General features: G+C 52.8%; 1 gene segment (V, D, J or C); it reads left to right on the top strand.

Moving 5' to 3' along the window:
* The first annotated feature begins 10,979 nt into the window (after nt 1-10,979).
* On the top strand, nt 10,980-18,235 carry LOC139242026 (Ig heavy chain C region-like). The segment is given in 3 exon segments: nt 10,980-11,904; nt 15,604-15,924; nt 17,492-18,235. Coding segments are annotated over 3 exon segments (1,629 nt in total).
* The last annotated feature ends 4,700 nt before the right edge of the window (nt 18,236-22,935 follow it).

Here is a 22,935-nt window from a genome sequence, read left to right on the forward strand (position 1 = left end):
GGGTGTACAGCCCACAGTGTGTGTGGGGATAGAGTGTACACAGAGGGAGGGTACAGCCCACAGTGTGTTTGGGGATAGAGTGTACACAGAGGGAGGGTCAGCCCACGGTGTGTGTGGGGATAGAGTGTACACAGAGGGAGGGTCAGGCCACGGTGTGTGTGGATAGAGTGTACACAGAGGGAGGGTCAGGTCACGGTGTGTGTGGGGATAGAGTGTACACAGAGGGAGGGTCAGGCCACGGTGTGTGTGGATAGAGCGTACACAGAGGGAGGGTCAGCGTATGGTGTGTGTGGGGATAGAGTGTACACAGGGGGAGGGTCAGCCCACAGTGTGTGGGGATAGAGTGTACACAGAGGGAGGGGTACAGCCCATGGTGTGTGTGGGGATAGAGTGTACACAGAGGGAGGGTACAGCCCACGGTGTATGTTGGGAATAGAGTGTACACAGAGGGAGGGTACAGCCCACGGTGTGTGGGGATAGAGTGTACACAGAGGGAGGGTACAGCCCATGGTGTGTGGGATAGAGTGTTACACAGAGGAAGGGTCAGGCCACGGTGTGTGGGGATAGACTGTACAAAGAGGAAGGGTCAGGCCACGGTGTGTGGGGATAGAGTGTACACAGAGGGAGGGGGTACAGCCCACGGTGTGTGTGGGGATAGAGTGCACACAGAGGGAGGGTCAGCCCACGGTGTATATTGGGATACAGTGTACACAGAGGGAGGGTACAGCCCATGGTGTGTGTGGGGATAGAGTGTACACAGAGGGAGGGGGTACAGCCCACGGTGTATATGGGGATAGAGTGTACACAGAGGGAGGGTCAGCCCACGGTGTGTGTGGGGATAGAGTGTACACAGAGGGAGGGTCAGGCCACGGTGTGTGTGGATAGAGTGTACACAGAGGGAGGGTCAGGTCACGGTGTGTGTGGGGATAGAGTGTACACAGAGGGAGGGTCAGGCCACGGTGTGTGTGGATAGAGCGTACACAGAGGGAGGGTCAGCGTATGGTGTGTGTGGGGATAGAGTGTACACAGAGGGAGGGTACAGCCCACGGTGTGTGGGGATAGAGTGTACACAGAGGGAGGGTACAGCCCATGGTGTGTGGGATAGAGTGTTACACAGAGGAAGGGTCAGGCCACGGTGTGTGGGGATAGACTGTACAAAGAGGAAGGGTCAGGCCACGGTGTGTGGGGATAGAGTGTACACAGAGGGAGGGAGTACAGCCCACGGTGTGTGTGGGGATAGAGTGCACACAGAGGGAGGGTCAGCCCACGGTGTATATTGGGATACAGTGTACACAGAGGGAGGGTACAGCCCATGGTGTGTGTGGGGATAGAGTGTACACAGAGGGAGGGGGTACAGCCCACGGTGTATATGGGGATAGAGTGTACACAGAGGGAGGGTACAGCCCACGGTGTGTGTGGGGATAGAGTGTACACAGAGGGAGGGGGTACAGCCCACGGTGTATACGGGGATAGAGTGTACACAGAGGGAGGGTCAACCCATGGTGTGTGTGGATACAGTGTACACAGAGGGAGGGGGTACAACCCACGGTGTGTGTGGGGATAGAGTGTACACAGAGGGAGGGTCAGCCCACGGTGTGTGTGGGGATAGAGTGTACACAGAGGGAGGGTACAGCCCATGGTGTGTGTGGGGATAGAGTGTACACAGAGGGAGGGGGCACAGCCCACGGTGTATATGGGGATAGAGTGTACACAGAGGGAGGGGGTACAGCCCACGGTGTATATGGGGATAGAGTGTACACAGAGGGAGGGGGTACAGCCCAAGCTCGGTTCCCCAGCCCAGCCCACTCCTGGTCTACATGGTCATTCTTTGCTGGGTCACTTCGGGTCGGTCCCGGCCCCACAGCTTGACCATTGCCTCTTTGGTCTGGGCCGAGTGGGCAACAATTGGAGGACCATCTCTGGCCCAGGGATACAGTGAGGGCGGGGTGGGGGGGGGGGGGGAAAGAGTAATGTCCCATTGATCCAGTGACGGGGGAGGGGGGAATGTCCCATTGATCCAGTGACGGGGGGGGGGGGGGGAATGTCCCATTGATCCAGTGACGGGGGGGGGGGGGGGGATGTTCCATTGATCCAGTGACGGGGGGGGTGGGGAAATGTTCCATTGATCCAGTGACGGGGGGGGGGGGAAATGTTCCATTGATCCAGTGACGGGGGGGGGGGGGGGATGTTCCATTGATCCAGTGACGGGGGGGGGGGGGGGGGATATTCCATTGATCCAATGACGGGGGGGGGGGGAATGTTCCATTGATCCAGTGACATGGGGGGTGGGGGGGCGGAGGGGAATGTCCAATTGATCCATTGAAAGGGGGGTGGGAATGTCCCATTGATCCAGTGACGGGGGGGGGGGGGAATGTCCCATTGATCCAGTGACGGGGGGGGGGGATGTTCCATTGATCCAGTGACGGGGGGGGGGGAAATGTTCCATTGATCCAGTGACGGGGGGGGGGGGGGTGTTCCATTGATCCAGTGACGGGGGGGGGGGGGGATGTTCCATTGATCCAGTGACGTGGGGGGTGGGGGGGCGGAGGGGAATGTCCAATTGATCCATTGAAAGGGGGGTGGGAATGTCCCATTGATCCAGTGACGGGGGGGGGGGGAATGTTCCATTGATCCAGTGACGGGGGGGGGGTATGTTCCATTGATCCAGTGACGTGGGGGGGGGGAAGGGGAATGTCCAATTGATCCAGTGATGGGGGGGGGGAAATGTCCCATTGATCCAGTGACGGGGGGGGGGGGAATGTTCCATTGATCCAGTGACGGGGGGGAGGGGATGTTCCATTGATCCAGTGAAAGGGGTGGGGGGAATGTCCCAATGATCCAGTGAAAGGGAGGGACGTAATGTCCCAATGATCCAGTGACGGGGGGGTGGGGAATGATCCATTGATCCAGTGACGGGGGGGGGGGGGGATGTTCCATTGATCCAGTGAAAGGGGTGGGGGGAATGTCCCAATGATCCAGTGAAAGGGAGGGACGTAATGTCCCATTGATCCAGTGAAAGGCGGGGGGGCGTCTTTAATGATGTTGGTCCTGAGGCACATTGCTGAGAAAGGACACAGCAGCCCGACTGGTGCCCTGCACAACCCGATAGGTTTTGGATGAAAACTCTGGGTAGCAGAAATAGAAAGGGTTCCACACCTGGAGTATTGTGTACAGTTTTGGTCTCCTAATCTGAGGAAGGACGTTCTTGCTATTGAGGGAGTGCAGCGAAGATTCACCAGACTGATTCCAGGGATGGCTGGACTGTCATATGAGGAGAGACTGGATCAACTGGGCCTGTATTCACTGGAGTTTAGAAGAATGAGAGGGGATCTCATAGAGACATATAAGATTCTGACGGGACTAGACAAGTTAGATGCAGGAAGAATGTTCCCGATGTTGGGGAAGTCCAGAACCAGGGGTCACAGTCTGAGGATAAGGGGTAGGCCATTTAGGACTGTGATGAGGAGAAACTTCTTCACTCAGAGAGTTGTTAACCTGTGGAATTCCCTGCCACAGAGAGTTGTTGATGCCAGTTCATTGGACATATTCAAGAGGGAGTTAGATGTGGCCCTTACGGCTAAAGGGATCAAGGGGTATGGTTAGAAAGCCGGAAAGGGGTACTGAAGGAATGATCAGCCATGATCTTATTGAATGGTGGTGCAGGCTCGAAGGGCCGAATGGCATACTCCTGCACCTATTTTCTATGTTTCTATGTATCATTCACCCAGCTCCCGGATACTGACATCAGTCAACGACAGGAGCTCAATGATCACAAGGAATTCAAGTTTGGGAAGTGGTTTTATAAATTCCCCTCCCCTCCTCCCCCTGAGTAAACGGAATGAAGTGTCGCTCGCCCAATAATATCATCATTTTGGAATAACAAGGGGAATATTGCGGCCCTGTGTGGGCTGATGATGGGTGAGCCTCTGTCACTGGGAACTGTTCAATGTCCAGACTTGATCACTGATGCAAGACAGGGGCTGAGCACCTTCCAAAAACCGCAACATTTAACATCAGCACCGTGCAGACTCAACCTGGGTTTGATAATCACTGACTATACATGGTGTATATTAAACCTGGGTTTGATAATCACTGACTATACACGGTGTATATTAAACCTGGGTTTGATAATCACTGACTATACACGGTGTATATTAAACCTGGGTTTGATAATCACTGACTATACACGGTGTATATTAAACCTGGGTTTGATAATCACTGACTATACACGGTGTATATTAAACCTGGGTTTGATAATCACTGACTATATACGGTGTATATTAAACCTGGGTTTGATAATCACTGACTATACACGGTGTATATTAAACCTGGGTTTGAGAATCACTGACTATATACGGTGTATATTAAACCTGGGTTTGATAATCACTGACTATATACGGTGTATATTAAACCTGGGTTTGATAATCACTGACTATACATGGTGTATATTAAACCTGGGTTTGATAATCACTGACTATACACGGTGTATATTAAACCTGGGCTTGATAATCACTGACTATACATGGTGTATATTAAACCTGGGTTTGATAATCACTGACTATATACGGTGTATATTAAACCTGGGTTTGAGAATCACTGACAATATACGGTGTATATTAAACCTGGGTTTGATAATCACTGACTATATACGGTGTATATTAAACCTGGGTTTGAGAATCACTGACTATATACGGTGTATATTAAACCTGGGTTTGATAATCACTGACTATATACGGTGTATATTAAACCTGGGTTTGATAATCACTGACTATACACGGTGTATATTAAACCTGGGTTTGATAATCACTGACTATATACGGTGTATATTAAACCTGGGTTTGAGAATCACTGACTATATACGGTGTATATTAAACCTGTGTTTGATAATCACTGACTATATACGGTGTATATTAAACCTGGGTATGATAATCGCTGACTATATACAGTGTATATTAAACCTGGGTTTGATAATCACTGACTATACACGGTGTATATTAAACCTGGGTTTGATAATCACTGATTATACACAGTGTATATTAAACCTGGGTTTGATAATCACTGACTATATACAGTGTATATTAAACCTGGGTTTGATAATCACTGACTATACACGGTGTATATTAAACCTGGGTTTGAGAATCACTGACTATACACGGTGTATATTACACCTGGGTTTGATAATCACTGACTATACATGGTGTATATTAAACCTGGGTTTGATAATCACTGACTATATACGGTGTATATTACACCTGGGTTTGATACTCACTGACTATATACGGTGTATATTAAACCTGGGTTTGAGAATCACTGACTATACACGGTGTATATTACACCTGGGTTTGAGAATCACTGACTATACACGGTGTATATTACACCTGGGTTTGAGAATCACTGACTATACACGGTGTATATTACACCTGGGTTTGAGAATCACTGACTATACATGGTGTATATTACACCTGGGTTTGATAATCACTGACTATACATGGTGTATATTAAACCTGGGTTTGATAATCACTGACTATATACGGTGTATATTACACCTGGGTTTGATACTCACTGACTATATACGGTGTATATTAAACCTGGGTTTGAGAATCACTGACTATATACGGTGTATATTACACCTGGGTTTGAGAATCACTGACTATACACGGTGTATATTAAACCTGGGTTTGAGAATCACTGATTGCACGGTGTATATTAAACCTGGGTTTGATAATCACTGACTATACACGGTGTATATTAAACCTGGGTTTGATAATCACTGACTATATACAGTGTATATTAAACCTGGGTTTGAGAATCACTGACTATACACGGTGTATATTACACCTGGGTTTGAGAATCACTGACTATATACAGTGTATATTAAACCTGGGTTTGAGAATCACTGACTATACACGGTGTATATTACACCTGGGTTTGAGAATCACTGACTATACACGGTGTATATTACACCTGGGTTTGAGAATCACTGACTATACACGGTGTATATTACACCTGGGTTTGAGAATCACTGACTATACACGGTGTATATTACACCTGGGTTTGATAATCACTGACTATACATGGTGTATATTAAACCTGGGTTTGATAATCACTGACTATATACGGTGTATATTACACCTGGGTTTGATACTCACTGACTATATACGGTGTATATTAAACCTGGGTTTGAGAATCACTGACTATATACGGTGTATATTACACCTGGGTTTGAGAATCACTGACTATACACGGTGTATATTAAACCTGGGTTTGAGAATCACTGATTGCACGGTGTATATTAAACCTGGGTTTGATAATCACTGACTATACACGGTGTATATTAAACCTGGGTTTGACAATCACTGACTATATACAGTGTATATTAAACCTGGGTTTGAGAATCACTGATTACACGGTGTATATTAAACCTGGGTTTGATAATCACTGACTATACACGGTGTATATTAAACCTGGGTTTGAGAATCACTGACTATACACGGTGTATACTACACCTGGGTTTGAGAATCACTGATTGCACGGTGTACACTACACCTGGGTTTGAGAATCACTGACTATACACAGTGTACACTACACCTGGGTTTGAGAATCACTGATTACACAGTGTACACTACACCTGGGTTTGAGAATCACTGACTATACACGGTGTACACTACACCTGGGTTTGAGAATCACTGATTACACAGTGTACACTACACCTGGGTTTGAGAATCACTGACTATACACGGTGTACACTACACCTGGGTTTGAGAATCACTGACTATACACGGTGTACACTACACCTGGGTTTGAGAATCACTGATTGCACGGTGTACACTACACCTGGGTTTGAGAATCACTGACTATACACGGTGTACACTACACCTGGGTTTGAGAATCACTGATTACACACGCTGTACACTACACCTGGGTTTAAGAATCACTGACTATACACGGTGTACACTATACCTGGGTTTGAGAATCACTGACTATACACGGTGTACACTACACCTGGGTTTGAGAATCACTGACTATACACGGTGTACACTACACCTGGGTTTGAGAATCACTGATTGCACGCTGTACACTACACCTGGGTTTGAGAATTACTGACTATACACGGTGTACACTACACCTGGGTTTGAGAATCACTGATTGCACGGTGTACACTACACCTGGGTTTGAGAATCACTGATTGCACGGTGTACACTACACCTGGGTTTGAGAATCACTGATTGCACGCTGTGACAAGTCTCAATGTGACCAATCCCAATCCAACAGCATTTCTGTTCAAAATGCCGGGGAGAGGAACAGAGACGATCTTTAAATGAATCAAAGACACGGTCCTGTCAGACAGAGACTGTGCTCACACAGCAGCTCAATCTGCAGCCGGAGGGAGTGATTCCCGGTACTCATTAAAGGTTTCAATCCTGACCCAGAGATGGCCATCCTGCCTCCTCCCTCTCCCAGTGTTGAGATTACATATACACAGGGTAAACATTGCCTGAGTTGTGACACACAGTGAATGTGTGTGTGTGAATAGCGCTCAGAACAGTGAGCTGCGAGGTTTCTGAAGTGACCATGGTCCTGTGAGAGACAGTGTAAAGGGGGAATGTGTGAAGGATGTCACTGGCCCCGAGGGTGTGTGAGCTGCAGATTTAGGCATTCACAGCGTGTGCCCAAACCCACAGCAATCCTCGCCACAGGTCGCACACATCCGGATAAAGGGCCTCCGCGGGCAGATAGTTGGGCTGCCTGCCCTGCCCCTGACCCTGCCCCCTGACCCTGACCCTGCCCCCTGACCCTGACCCTGCCCCTGCCCCTGCCCCCTGCCCCTGACCCTGCCCCTGACCCTGCCCCTGCCTCTGCCCCTGCCCCTGACCCTGACCCTGCCCCTGACCCTGACCCTGACCCTGCCCCAGGCCCTGACCTGGCCCCCAGCCCCTGACCCTGCCCCAGGCCCTGGCCCTCTGCCCCAGGCCCCCTGCCCCGGCCCTCTGCCCCGGCTCCTGACCCTGCCCCGGGCCCTGGCCCTCTGCCCCGGCTCCTGACCCTGCCACGGCCCCTGGGCCCCTGCCCCAGGACCAACAATTTTTCCAAGTGATAGAAGCAGGTGTAAGGCCTGCTTTAATCAGCATAAGACTTTTAAAGGACAGAAAAATGCATTTTCAATAATTTAAACATTTAAAATCCTATTAAATAAGGTAAGTTTATTTGTGGACCCTTTAAAATATGTAAATTTATTTTTCAAAAAATTAAATTTTTGTTTTTAATAATTACATTTCCTTTTGATGAATTTTAAATATGTGATGGTTTAGAACATGTATATTATAACTGTGTTGTGGAGGTATTCCCGTTCAAATTGACGCAGACAAAAATTGTCACCGAGCCAAAGGAAGGAAAGACTTGCATTTATATAGCGCCTGTCACCAGCACCGGACGCCTCAAAGCGCTTTCCAGCCAATGAAGCACTGTCTGTAGTCAGTGTTGTAATGTGGGAATATTGTGAAGCAGGAGAAAGAAGGAGAGTGACCAAAAGCTGGGTCACGGGGCAAGCTGTGTCCCAGGGAGAGAGAGGGTGACAAGCCATGAGGTTTAGGAGGGAGTTCCTGAGGTTCGGGCCCAGACACGGGGCTGAAGCCACGGGTGGCTGACAGTTTTGGGGCGATGGGAGTGCAGGATGTACAAGAGGCCAGAGTTGAGGAATGCAGGGTTCCCGGAGGGGCTGTAGGGCTGGAGAAGGATAGAGAGATGAGGGAGAGGTGAGACCATGGAGAGATTGGACACTGGGCTCGCTGTGAATGGTGAGGAGGGGTCCTCATTGCCTCAGTGTGTGCTCGATGTCACAGATCGATGCACAGCCCTACATGGGGGCTCTGAGCAAACCAGCATTTCTCCCATTTCACTCAGCAGTCTGCATCTCTCGCTGCATTTCACAAAGCAGGGATTGCATTTTATTAACATGTCGCTCAGCCCCATTGCAGTCCCCGCTGGGGATCTGTTGTTCAGGGTTACAGCGAGTGGATCCAAAACGGCTCGGGTGGATCCCTGACGTTCTGATTATGTTTTCTCCGTCAATTTACAAGCCAAGAAATGCAAGATGGGGGCGTCGCTCCCCTGTGCCCCTGATTGGGGGAGGGGTAACCTCCTATGGGGGAGGGGTAACCTCCTGGCGGGGGGGGGGGTGTAATCTGGTAATAAGAACATAAGAACATAAGAATTAGGAACAGGAGTAGGCCATCTAGCCCCTCGAGCCTGCTCCACCATTCAACAAGATCATGGCTGATCTGGCCGTGGACTCAGCTCCACTTACCCGCCCGCTCCCCGTAACCCTTAATTCCCTTATTAGTTAAACATCTATCTATCTGTGACTTGAATACATTCAATGAGCTAGCCTCAACTGCTTCCTTGGGCAGAGAATTCCACAGATTCACAACCCTCTGGGAGAAGAAATTCCTTCTCAGCTCAGTTTTAAATTGGCTCCCCCGTATTTTGAGGCTGTGCCCCCTAGTTCTAGTCTCCCCGACCGGTGGAAACAACCTCTCTGCCTCTATCTTGTCTATCCCTTTCATTATTTTAAATGTTTCTATAAGATCACCCCTCATCCTTCTGAACTCCAACAAGTAAAGACCCAGTCTACTCAATCTATCATCATAAGGTAACCCCCTCATCTCCGGACTCAGCCTAGTGAATCGTCTCTGTACCCTCTCCAAAGCCAGTATATCCTTCCTTAAGTAAGGCGACCAAAACTGCACGCAGTACTCCAGGTGCGGCCTCACCAATACCCTATACAGTTGCAGCAGGACCTCCCTGCTTTTGTACTCCATCCCTCTCGCAATGAAGGCCAACATTCCATTCGCCTTCCTGATTACCTGCTGCACCTGCAAACTAACTTTTTGGGATTCATGCACAAGGACCCCCAGGTCCCTCTGCACCGCAGCATGTTGTAATTTCTCCCCATTCAAATAATATTCCCTTTTACTGTTTTTTTCCCAAGGTGGATGACCTCACACTTTCCGACATTGTATTCCATCTGCCAAACCTTAGCCCATTCGCTTAACCTATCTAAATCTCTTTGCAGCCTCTCTGTGTCCTCTACACAACCCGCTTTCCCACTAATCCCCTGGGGGCGGGGGGTAACCTCCTGGGGGGGAGGGGGAGAGTAACCTCCTGGGAGGGGTGGGGGGGTAACCTCCTGGGCCGGGCGGGGTAACCTCCTGGGGGGGAGGGGGGAGGAACCTCCTGGGTCGGGGGGGGAACCTCCTGGGGATGGCGGGACTTTTAGGGCCCAGCACGGAATTGCTCTCACTGCTCCTCGAAGGAAGCGTAGCGCTCCCCTCCCCCTTCCCCGGTTGAAAAGCCCCCGACCTCTCCCCCCCTGCCCCCCCCCCCCCCCGGAGGCGCTATCAGGACCAATCTCACCCTCTGATACCTTTCCAACACCCCAGGGATGTCCCAATGTGAGATTTGCTCCAGGTTTAGCTGCAGTGCTGCTTGATCGAGTATCAACCCCAGATATTACACATTGAAAAGGACTCTGGTTTAAACTGTTGAAACTCACTTCCGCCCTGACCTTCCGTCACGGAGCATCAATCTTTTTCTTCCCTCGGGAGCAGCAAAGCAAATCAAACATCAATATCTCAGTCAGATCTCCAGGCCCAAGCTCCCGGTGTAACAGTGTGGAGGTCCTGCAGGCTGCCTGTGTATTCCCTCTGGGGGCAGGGCTCGATGATGTGCTCCAGGGTCTGATTAGGAGCTCCACAGTCACACGATGGGGAGGCTTTAATCTCCCACCCCTGGAGAAGGTGGCAGCATCGACCGTGACCGGTTCTGAGGCGGTCGATGGTTGCCCACTGTTTGTGAGGAAGGTTTGATCCTTCAGGTTGTACTGTGGGCCCCTCGATAATCCGTTCCGTATGTCACACTTCTTCCAAGCATTTCGCCTTCGGTCATCGAGACTGAGGGGAGATCTCTGAAAGGCTTCAGCGATGGCCCAAAATGGCGGTCTAGATTGGAGACAGGTTGGGGATCCTTTCTCCATAACATGGACTTCCCCACGTTTCATGCCAGAGCCATTGGACTGGGCACAGAATGTGTTCTCCTTGGCACTGGTCTCTCAAAGGACCATCAATAGAAAAGTCTCTCGAGATTCTGAAGCCGCCTGGCACCAGGCATTGTCCATTCTTCTGAAAGTTTTCCCTTTCTCATTCCCAGAAATGTCTGTTTTTATTCGAAATCCTTCTATGGAAGAGGTTTGGATCAGTGGGACTGCTACCCTGGTGTGTGAAGTGTTCTGTGCCGATCCGAACCCGGTCGAAATCTCCTGGAAGGTGAGCGGGCTGGACAGAAGTGAAGGTGTTAATACTCAGCAACTGAGAGAGGAAGGGACCCTGTACAGAGTCGTCAGTCAACTGCGAACCAGCGTGGAGGAGTGGAGCAGTGGGGTAGAGTACATGTGCTCTGCCCACCGGACTTCCTCGTCCTCACCAGTGTCAGTACGGACAAGCCGTGCAAAAGGTGGGCAAAGGATCAGAAATGTAACGCCTGGCTTTGGTAACCGCGAGGGAAAGAGTTTAACACTGTCTCTGTTTCCAGTTCACACACAGGGTCCCAACGTCCGACTGCTGCCTCCACCGGCCCAAGGCACCCAGAGCAGAAACACGGCCACCCTCGAGTGCATGATCACCGGATTCTACCCGAACATCATACACGTCTCCTGGGAGAAGGACCACTCTCCCATCTCCTCCAACACCAGCGCTGCTCGCACCATGCTGGAGCAGGCAGGGACTTTCAGTGCCAGCCACTTCCTGACTGTGAGCACAGAGGAGTGGAAGAAAGGTTCAGTCTTCACCTGCACAGTCTCTCATCCATCGTCCAACACCAACACCAGCCGGGACGTCAAGGATGACCAAGGTAGGGTCCCGGGGCCTGACTCCAATATTCACCTCCTTTGGCCCCACTGCTATCAACTCGACTAGAGCCAGACACATTCAACACTGACCACATAGCTCATGTAGTGGACCAGTTAGAGTTTACTGACGTTGTAACTGGCACAGTAGATAAGGGGGAACCAGTGGATGTGGTCTATTTAGATTTTCAGAAGGCATTCGATAAGGTGCCTCACAAGAGGCTATTAAACAAAATTAGGGCTCATGGGATTGGGGGTAATATACTAGCATGGATTGAGGATTGGTTAATGGACAGAACACAGAGAGTAGGAATAAATGGGTCATTTTCGGGTTGGCAGGCTGTAACTAGTTGGGTGCCGCTGGGGTTAGTGCTGGGGCCCCAGATATTTACAATCTATATCAGTGATTTGGATGAGGGGACCAAATATAATATATCCAAGTTTGCTGATGATACAAAGCTAGGTAGGAATGTAAGTTGTGAGGAGGATGCAAAGAGGCTTCAAGGGGATACAGACAGGCTCAGTGAGTGGGCAAGAACATGGCAAATGGAATATAATGTGGAGAAATGTGAAGTTATCCACTTTGGTAGGAAAAATAGGAAAGTGTTTCCCCCGGGCTGGGGAGTCTAGAACCAGGGGTCACAGTCTCAGGATCAGGGGTCGGCCATTTAGGACTGAGATGAGGAGAAACCTCTTCACTCAGAGGGTGGTGAATCTGGAATTCTCTGCCCCAGAGGGCTGTGGAGTATATTCAACAACAACAACAAAAACTTGTATTTATATAGCAATGTAGCACCTTTAAGGTAATAAAAGTCCCAAGGTGCTTCACAGGAGTATTATGGGATAGAAATGCACCGAGCCGCATAAGTAGAAATTAGTGCAGGTGACCGGAGGTAGGTTTTAAGGAGCGTCTTGAAGGGGGAAAGAGAGGCAGGGAGTTCCAGAGCTTAGGGCCCAGGCAACAGAAGGCACGGCCACCAATGGTTGAGTGATTATAATCAGGGATGCTCAGGAAGGCAGATTTAGAGGAGCGCAGACATCTCAGGAGTTGTGGGGCTGGAGGAGATTACAGAGATAGGGAGGGACGAGGCCATGGAAGAATTTGAAAATAAGGATGAGCATTTTGAAATCGAGGTGTCGCCTAACCGGAAGCCAATGTAGGTCAGCGAGCACAGGGGGTGATGGGTGAGCGGGACTTGGTGCGAGTTAGGACACGGGGCAGCGAGCACAGGGGGTGATGGGTGAGCGGGACTTGGTGCGAGTTAGGACATGGGGCAGTGAGCACAGGGGGTGATGGGTGAGTGGGACTTGGTGCGAGTTAGGACACAGGCAGCGAGCACAGTGGGTGATGGGTGAGTGGGACTTGGTGCGAGTTAGGACACGGGGCAGCGAGCACAGGGGGTGATGGGTGAGCGGGACTTGGTGCGAGTTAGGACACAGGCAGCCCACTTTTGGATCACCTCCAGTTTACATTGAGTAGAATGTGGGAGGCCAGCCAAGAATGCGTTGGAATAGTCAAGTCTGGAGGTAACAAAGGCATGGATGAGGGTTTCAGCAGTGGAAGAGCTGAGGCAGGGGCGGAGACGGGCGATGTTACGGAGGTGGATATAGGCGGTTTTAGTCATGCTGTGGCTATGTGGTCGGAGTCAGATATGACCCCAAGACAGAGATGGATCGATTTTTGGATATTGAGGGAATCGAGGGATTATGAGGACAGTGCAGGAAAGTGGAGTTGAGGTCGAAGATCAGCTGTGATCCCATTGAATGGCGGAGCAGGCTCGAGGGGCCGAATGGCCGACTCCTGCTCCTAATCCTTCTGGTCTTATTTAATCCAGAGGCCTGGACTAAAAACAGAAAGGAACAATTGCAAATATGTTGTGTCTTTCACAACCTCAGGATGTTCCAAAACGCTTCACAGCAAACAAAGTCATGTTTTTATTGCAGTGTAGTCACTGCTGTGATGGAGGGGACGAGTCAACCAATTTACACACAGCAAGCTCCCATAAACAGCCATGTGGTGATGGGCAGATAATCTGTTTTGGTGCTGTTGGTGGAGGTGTGATCTCTCTGGTCCACCCGCGAGTACAGACGGAGCCCTCGATTTAACGTCTGATCTGAAAGAGGGTACATCCAATGGTGCAGCACTCCCTCAGTGCTGGCAACGGGGAGTGTTGGTGTGGATTATGTGCTCGAGTGTCCGAGGTGGGGCTTCAACACTAACTTTCTGACAAAGGGAGAGGGTGCCGCCAATGAGCCGAGACTGACGGCGGCAGTTAATAATCCAGGGAACTGAGGCCAACTCCCACCGCAGCACTTTGAGAATTTGAATTCAGTTTTAAAAAGTAAAAACAGGAAATAAAAAGCTGGTTGAGGGTAAAAGTGACGGAAGCTGTCGGAATGTTGGCGAAAACCCCAAATGTTCCACTGAAAGAAAGAAAGGCTTGCATTTATATAGCGCCTTTCACGACCACCTCAAAGCGCTTTACAGCCAATGAAGTAATTTTGGAGTGTAGTCACTGTTGTAATGTAAGAAACGCGGCAGCCAATTTGCACACAGCAAGCTCCCACAAACAGCAATGTGATAATGACCAGATAATCTGTTTAGTGATGTTGATTGAGGGATAAATATTGGCCCCAGGACACCAGGGAGAATTCCCCTGCTCTTCTTCTAAACAGTGCCTTGGGAACTTTTATATCCACCGGAGAAGGCAGACAGGGCCCTCGGTTTAATGTTTCATCTGAAAAACGGCACCTCTGACAGTGCGGCACTCCCTCAGTACTGCCCCTCTGACAGTGTGGCACTCCCTCAGTACTGCCCCTCTGACAGTGTGGCACTCCCTTAGTACTGCCCCTCTGACAGTCCAGTGCTCCCTCAGTACTGTCCCTCCGACACTCCCTCAGTACTGCCCCTCCGGCAGTGCGGCGCTCCCTCAGTACTGCCCCTCTGACAGTGCAGTGCTCCCTCAGTACTGGCCCTCTGACAGTGCGGCACTCCCTCAGTACTGCCCCTCTGACAGTGCGGCACTCCCTCAGTACTGCCCCTCTGACAGTGCGGCACTCCCTCAGTACTGCCCCTCCGACAGTGCGGCCCTCAGTACTGCCCCTCTGACAGTGCAGTGCTCCCTCAGTACTGCCCCTCTGACAGTGCGGCACTCCCTCAGTACTGCCCCTCCGACAGTGCGGCCCTCAGTACTGCCCCTCTGACAGTGCGGCACTCCCTCAGTACTGCCCCTCTGACAGTGCGGCGCTCCCTCAGTGCTGCCCCTCTGACAGTGTGGCACTCCCTCAGTACCGCCCCTCTGACAGTGCTGTGCTCCCTCAGTACTGCCCCTCCGACAGTGCGGCGCTCCCTCAGTACTGCCCCTCCGACAGTGTGGCACTCCCTCAGTACTGCACTGGGAGTGTCGGCCTAGATTTCTGTGCTCAAGTTCCTGGAGTGGGACTTGAAGCCACCACCTTGTGACTCAGAGACTCTGAACCTTGTGACTCTGAGGTGAGTGAGCTGCCCACTGAGCCACGGCTGACACTGGGGAAGGAGACCTGCTGACCTCGCCCTGTCCACGCCACACGTGACTCCCGTCCCACACCAATGTGGTTGACCCTTCACCGTCCTGCGGAGAGGACTGAGAAATGCCGGCCTTTGCCAGCGATGCCCACATCCCGCCGGGGGAATGGTGAAATAATAATTGTGACATTTCCCCCAGGTGAATGTTTGGACGCCGGTATCTCGGTCACTTTGAGCAAGCCGCCCTTCGAGGAGATCTGGAGGAACCGGACAGCCACCATTCTGTGCGAGGTGCTTCACGGTGATTTAGAGGGGGTCAGAGTAACCTGGCAGGTGAACGGGAGTGAGCGAGAAGACGGGGTGGAGACCCGGGGGCCCGAGAGGCACGGAGATAAAGACATGATCTCCAGCAGACTGACCGTCCCTGCCGCAGAGTGGGAGAGCGGGGTCGAGTATTGGTGTTTGGTGGAGGACAAGAGCCTGCCAACGCCGGAGAAGAGGCTGATCAAGAAGGCGCAAGGTACGTGTGGAGAGAGCTCGGTGTGTGTGTCTGGGTCTGAGCCCATGAGGCCATTTATTACCGTCTCGTGGTGAGCTGTCCAGTCCGCGGTGTCTGAGTGTGTTAAAGACAGAGAGAAGCTGGAACCCTGCCGAGAAACGGATCAGGAAAACAATCCCAAATCACAACAACGGCCCGGCACCAAACCACACTGGCTCCCGCGGGATGGGTTAGTGGCAGTGGGATAGACCCCGAGGGATTGGGATAGACCCCGAGGGATTGGGATAGACCCCGAGGGATTGGGATAGACCCGAGGGAGTGGGATAGACCCCGAGGGATTAGGATAAACCACGAGGGAGTGGGTGGGATAGACCCCGAGGGATTGGGATAGACCCCGAGGGATTAGGATAAACCACGAGGGAATGGGATAGACCCCCAGGGATTGGGATAGACCCCGAGGGAGTGGGTGGGATAGACCCTGAGGGATTGTGATAGACCCCGAGGGATTGGGATAGACCCCGAGGGGGTGGATGGGATAGATCCCGAGGGAGTGGGTGGGATAGATCCCGAGGGAGTCGGATAGACCCCGAAGGAGTGGGATAGACCCCGAGGTATTGAGTGGGATAGACCCCGAGGTATTGAGTGGGATAGACCCCGAGGGATTGGGTGGGATAGACCCCGAGGGATTGGGATAGACCCCGAGGGATTGGGATAGACCCCGAGGGAGTGGGATAGACCCCGAGGGATTGAGTGGGATAGACCCCGAGGGATTGGGATAGACCCCGAAGGATTGGGATAGACCCCCAGGGATTGGGATAAACCCCGAGGGATTGGGATAGACCCCGAGGGATTGGGATAAACCCCGAGGGATTGGGATAGACCCCGAGGGAGTGGGATAGACCCCGAGGGATTGGGATAGACCCCCAGGGATTGGGATAAACCCCGAGGGATTGGGATAGACCCCCAGGGATTGGGATAGACCCCGAGGGATTGGCAGATGTCACGGTATTAGGAGGAGCCCGAGGCAGAAGAGCCATTGGAAGGGTGAGGGAGATTGTCTGTCTGAGGCCGAGGTTGAACATGTCTCCAATTCCCTTGTGAAAGTTACTGTTGATTCTGCCTCCACCACCCTCGTTCAGGCAATGAGTTCCAGACCATCATAACTCGCTGAGTAAAACGCAATTCTCCTCACCTCCCCTCTGGTTCCCTTGCCAGTTAAATGTGTGTCATGGAATCATAGAGCACTTCCCACACAGGAGGCCATTCGGCCCATCGTGTCCGTGCCGGCTGACCAAGAGCTACCCGGCCTCATCCCACTGTCCAGCTCTCGGTCCGTAGCCCTGTGGGTTACGGCACTTCAGGTGTACATCCAGGTACTGTTTAAATGTGGTGAGGGTTTCTGCCTCTACCACCCTTTCAGGCAGTGAGTTCCAGAACCCCACCACCCTCTGGGTGTAGAAATCTCCCAGTTTTCAAGTGAGGTCTGACCAAGGGTCGATACAGGTTGAGTGTAACTTCCCTACTTTACAATACTGTGCGCGAGGACGGGACAGGACTCGGTCTAACCCAAGGTTGTCTCTGTTTGCAGTCGGTGCCAAGACCCGCCCTCGAGTCTACCTCCTCCCCCCTTCACCGCAAGAGATGGAGATGGATCGGACAGCGACCCTGGTGTGCCTGGTCACCAGGTTCTTCCCCGCGGAGATCTACGTGGCCTGGATGGCCAACGACACCCTTGTGAGGTCAGGGTTGGTGACCCAGGCACTGAGCGAGGATGGCACCAACGGCTGGAACTCGGTGTCCAGTCAGCTGACGGTCCCCACAGAGCAGTGGGACAGGGGTACCACCTTCTCCTGTGTGGTGGGGCACGAGTCTTTAACCACCAGCCTGATCAGGAGCATCAATAAATCACAGGGTAAACCCACCCTGGTCAATGTCTCACTCGTTCTAACCGATAGCTTTCAATCCTGCTGATACCATCCAGTGATTTCATCAATCCTCGCCCCCCATATATATATCTGGTTAGATAATCCCTGTAAATGGCTGGTTCACCCTACCACAGGGTGGCTGTGCTCACTGTGAAATCTCCCATCTGCTAGTAGAATGCTTAAAACCCTGATCACAATCCGATCTCCTTCAGTCATTGAGAAAATAATGTGTGGTCAAGGATCAAATCGGGCAACAAACATCATCTCCAAATCTTTGAAAGTCTGGAGTTCCTTTTGAAACGTTGTTGTGCCGGGTTTGATCCAGTTTGAAACCTGTGAGACACCACCAAGTGTTAAATGGATGTCGCAAAATGTCAATGTAACCATCCAATTCAATAAAACAGATGTGACAAGGTTTCTGCTTCGGGTGTTCATTGTTGGTGTGTTTGGGTAAATGGGACAGGGGGTGGGGCATTATCGTGTGTTTGGGTAAATGGGACAGGGGGTGGGGCAGTGTCGTGTGTTTGGGTAAATGGGACAGGGGGTGGGGCAATATCGTGTGTTTGGGTAAATGGGACAGGGGGTGGGGCAGTGTCGTGTGTTTGGGTAAATGGGACAGGGGGTGGGGCAATATCGTGTGTTTGGGTAAATGGGACAGGGGGTGGGGCAGTGTCGTGTGTTTGGGTAAATGAGACAGGGGGTGGGGCAGTATCGTGTGTTTGGGTAAATGGGACAGGGGGTGAACATAAGAACATAAGAATTAGGAACAGGAGTAGGCCATCTAGCCCCTCGAGCCTGCTCCGCCATTCAACAAGATCATGGCTGATCTGGCCGTGGACTCAGTTCCACTTACCCGCCCACTCCCCGTAACCCTTAATTCCCTGATTGGTTAAAACTCTATCTATCTGTGACTTGAATACAGTCAATGAGCTAGCCTCAACTGCTTCCTTGGGCAGAGAATTCCACAGATTCACAACCCTCTGGGAGAAGAAATTCCTTCTCAACTCAGTTTTAAATTGTCTCCCCCGTATTTTGAGGCTGTGCCCCCTAGTTCTAGTCTCCCCGACCAGTGGAAACAACCTCTCTGCCTCTATCTTGTCTATCCCTTTCATTATTTTAAATGTTTCTATAAGATCACCCCTCATCCTTCTGAACTCCAACAAGTAAAGACCCAGTCCACTCAATCTATCATCATAAGGTAACCCCCTCATCTCCGGAATCAGCCTCGTGAATCGTCTCTGTACCCCCTCCAAAGCTAGTATATCCTTCCTTAAGTAAGGTGAGCAAAACTGCACGCAGTACTCCAGGTGCGGCCTCACCAATACCCTGTACAGTTGCAGCAGGACCTCCCTGCTTTTGTACTCCATCCCTCTCGCAATGAAGGCCAACATTCCATTCGCCTTCCTGATTACCTGCTGCACCTGCAAACTAACTTTTTGGGATTCATGCACAAGGACCCCCAGGTCCCTCTGCACCGCAGCATGTTGTAATTTCTCCCCATTCAAATAATATTCCCTTTTACTGTTTTATTTCCAAGGTGGATGACCTCACACTTTCCGACATTGTATTCCATCTGCCAAACATTAGCACATTCGCTTAACCTATCTAAATCTCGTTGCAGCCTCTCTGTGTCCTCTACACAACCCGCTTTCCCACTAATCTTTGTGTCATCTGCAAATTTTGTTACACTACACTCTGTCCCCTCTTCCAGGTCATCTATGTATATTGTAAACAGTTGTGGTCCCAGCACCGATCCCTGTGGCACACCACTAACCACCGATTTCCAACCCGAAAAGGACCCATTTATCCTGACTCTCTGCTTTCTGTTAGCCAGCCAATTCTCTATCCATGCTGATACATTTCCTCTGACTCCGCGTAACTTTATCTTCTGCAGTAACTTTTTGTGTGGCACCTTATCGAATGCCTTTTGGAAATCTAATTACACCACATCCATTGGTACACTTCTATCCACCATGCTCGTTATATCCTCAAAGAATTCCAGTAAATTAGTTAAACATGATTTCCCCTTCATGAATCCATGTTGCATCTGCTTGATTGCACTATTCCTATCTAGATTACACGCTATTTCTTCCTTAATGATAGCTTCAAGCATTTTCTCCTCTACAGATGTTAAACTAACCGGCCTATAGTTACCTGCCTTTTGTCTGCCCCCTTTTTTAAACAGAGGCGTTACATTAGCTGCTTTCCAATCCGCTGGTACCTCCCCAGAGTCCAGAGAATTTTCGTAGATCATAACGAATGCATCTGCTATAACTTCTGCCATCTCTTTTAATACCCTGGGATGCATTTCATCAGGGCCAGGGGACTTGTCTAACTTGAGTCCCATTAGCCTGTCCAGCACTACCCCCCTCATGATAGTGATTATCTCAAGGTCCTCCCTTCCCACATTCCCGTGACCAGCAATTTTTGGCATGGCTTTTGTGTCTTCCACTGTGAAGACCGAAGCAAAATAATTGTTTAAGGTCTCAGCCATTTCCACTTTTCCCATTATTAAATCCCCCTTCTCATCTTCTGAGGCTGGGGCAGTATCATTTGTTTGGGTAAATGGGACAGGGGGTGGGGCAGTATCATGTGTTTGGGTAAATGGGACAGGGGGTGGGGCAGTATCGTGAGTTTGGGTAAATGGGACAGGGGGTGGGGCAGTATCGTGAGTTTGGGTAAATGGGACAGGGGGTGGGGCAGTATCGTGTGTTTGGGTAAATGGGACAGGGGGTGGGGCAGTATCGTGTGTTTGGGTAAATGGGACAGGGGGTGGGGCAGTATCGTGAGTTTGGGTAAATGGGACAGGGGGTGGGGCAGTGTAGTGTGTTTGGGTAAATGGGACAGGGGGTGGGGCAGTGTAGTGTGTTTGGGTAAATGGGACAGGGGGTGGGGCAGTGTAGTGTGTCGGGTCGGTTCGGGGGTAGTGTTCCGGGGTCGGTTTCGGGGCCGAGTGTCCCAGGGTCGGTTCGGGGGGTAGTGTCCCGGGGTCGGTTCGGGGGGTAGTGTCCCGGGATCGGTTCGGGGGGTAGTGTCCCGGGGTCGGTTCGGGGGGTAGTGTCCCGGGGTCGGTTCGGGGGGTAGTGTCCCGGGGTCGGTTCGGGGGGTAGTGTCCCGGGATCGGTTCGGGGGGTAATGTCCCGGGATCGGTTCGGGGGGTAGTGTCCCGGGGTCGGTTCGGGGTGTAGTGTCCCGGGGTCGGTTCGGGGGGTAGTGTCCCGGGGTCGGTTTGGGAGGTAGTGTCCCGGGGTCGGTTCGGGGGGTAGTGTCCCGGGTTCGGTTTGGGAGGTAGTGTCCCGGGGTCGGTTTGGGAGGTAGTGTCCCGGGGTCGGTTTGGGGGGTAGTGTCCTGGGGTCGGTTTGGGGGGTAGTGTCCCCGGGGTCAGTTCGGGAGGTAGTGTCCCGGGTTCGGTTTGGGAGGTAGTGTCCCGGGGTCGGTTTGGGAGGTAGTGTCCCGGGGTCGGTTTGGGGGGTAGTGTCCCGGGGTCGGTTTGGGGGGTAGTGTCCCGGGGTCGGTTCTGATGTAAAATCCCCGGAATTGAGCCGTTTAACTTAAACCCTCCGTTGGGGGGGGGGACTCCGAGCTCTGTGGGTGGGGGTCACTCCGAGCTCTGTGGGTGGGGGTCACTCCGAGCTCTGTGGGTGGGGGTCACTCTGAGCTCTGTGTGGGGGGGGGTCACTCTGAGCTCTGTGTGGGGGGGGGTACTCCGAGCTCTGTGTGGGGGGGGGTCACTCTGAGCTTTGTGTGGGGGGGGGTCACTCCGAGCTCTGTGTGGGGGGGGTACTCCGAGCTCTGTGGGGGGGGGGGTCACTCCGAGCTCTGTGGGGGGGGGTCACTCCGAGCTCTGTGGGGGGGGGTCACTCCGAGCTCTGTGTGGGGGGGGGGTCACTCCGAGCTCTGTGGGGGGGTCACTCCGAGCTCTGTGTGGGGGGGGGTCACTCCGAGCTCTGTGGGGGGGGTCACTCCGAGCTCTATGGGGGGGGGACACTCCGAGCTCTGTGGGGGGGGGGTCACTCCGAGCTCTGTGGGTTGGTGGGGGGGGGACACTCCGAGCTCTGTGGGTTGGTGGGGGGGGGACACTCCGAGCTCTGTGTGGGGGGGGTGGGTACTCTGAGCTCTGTGTGGGGGGGGTACTCCGAGCTCTGTGGGGGGGGGTCACTCCGAGCTCTGTGGGGGGGGGTCACTCCGAGCTCTGTGTGGGGGGGGGCCACTCCGAGCTCTGTGGGGGGGGGGTCACTCCGAGCTCTGTGGGGGGGGGTCACTCCGAGCTCTGTGTGGGGGGGGGCCACTCCGAGCTCTGTGGGGGGGGTCACTCCGAGCTCTGTGGGGGGGGGGTCACTCCGAGCTCTGTGGGGGGTGGGACACTCCGAGCTCTGTGTGGGGGGGGGGTCACTCCGAGCTCTGTGTGGGGGGGGGGTCACTCCGAGCTCTGTGGGGGGGGGGTCACTCCGAGCTCTGTGGGGGGGGGTCACTCCGAGCTCTGTGGGGGGGGGTCACTCCGAGCTCTGTGTGGGGGGGGGGACACTCCGAGCTCTGTGTGGGGGGGGGGTCACTCCGAGCTCTGTGTGGGGGGGGGGTCACTCCGAGCTCTGTGGGGGGGGGGTCACTCCGAGCTCTGTGGGGGGGGGTCACTCCGAGCTCTGTGGGGGGGGGTCACTCCGAGCTCTGTGTGGGGGGGGGGACCCCCACCACACTCCGAGCTCTGTGTGGGGGGGGGGTCACTCCGAGCTCTGTGGGGGGGGGTCACTCCGAGCTCTGTGTGGGGGGGGGTCACTCCGAGCTCTGTGGGGGGGGGGGTCACTCCGAGCTCTGTGTGGGGGGGGGGACACTCCGAGCTCTGTGTGGGGGGGGGGTCACTCCGAGCTCTGTGGGGGGGGGTCACTCCGAGCTCTGTGTGTGGGGGGGGACACTCCGAGCTCTGTGTGGGGGGTGGGGGGGGGGGGACACTCCGAGCTCTGTGTGGGGGGGGGGGGACACTCCGAGCTCTGTGTGGGGGGTGGGGGGGGGGGACACTCCGAGCTCTGTGTGGGGGGGGGGTCACTCCGAGCTCTGTGTGGGGGGGGGGTCACTCCGAGCTCTGTGTGGGGGGTGGGGGGGGGGGGACACT

Source organism: Pristiophorus japonicus, unplaced genomic scaffold, assembly GCF_044704955.1.
Source record: "Pristiophorus japonicus isolate sPriJap1 unplaced genomic scaffold, sPriJap1.hap1 HAP1_SCAFFOLD_1171, whole genome shotgun sequence".
Lineage (NCBI taxonomy): Eukaryota > Metazoa > Chordata > Chondrichthyes > Pristiophoridae > Pristiophorus > Pristiophorus japonicus.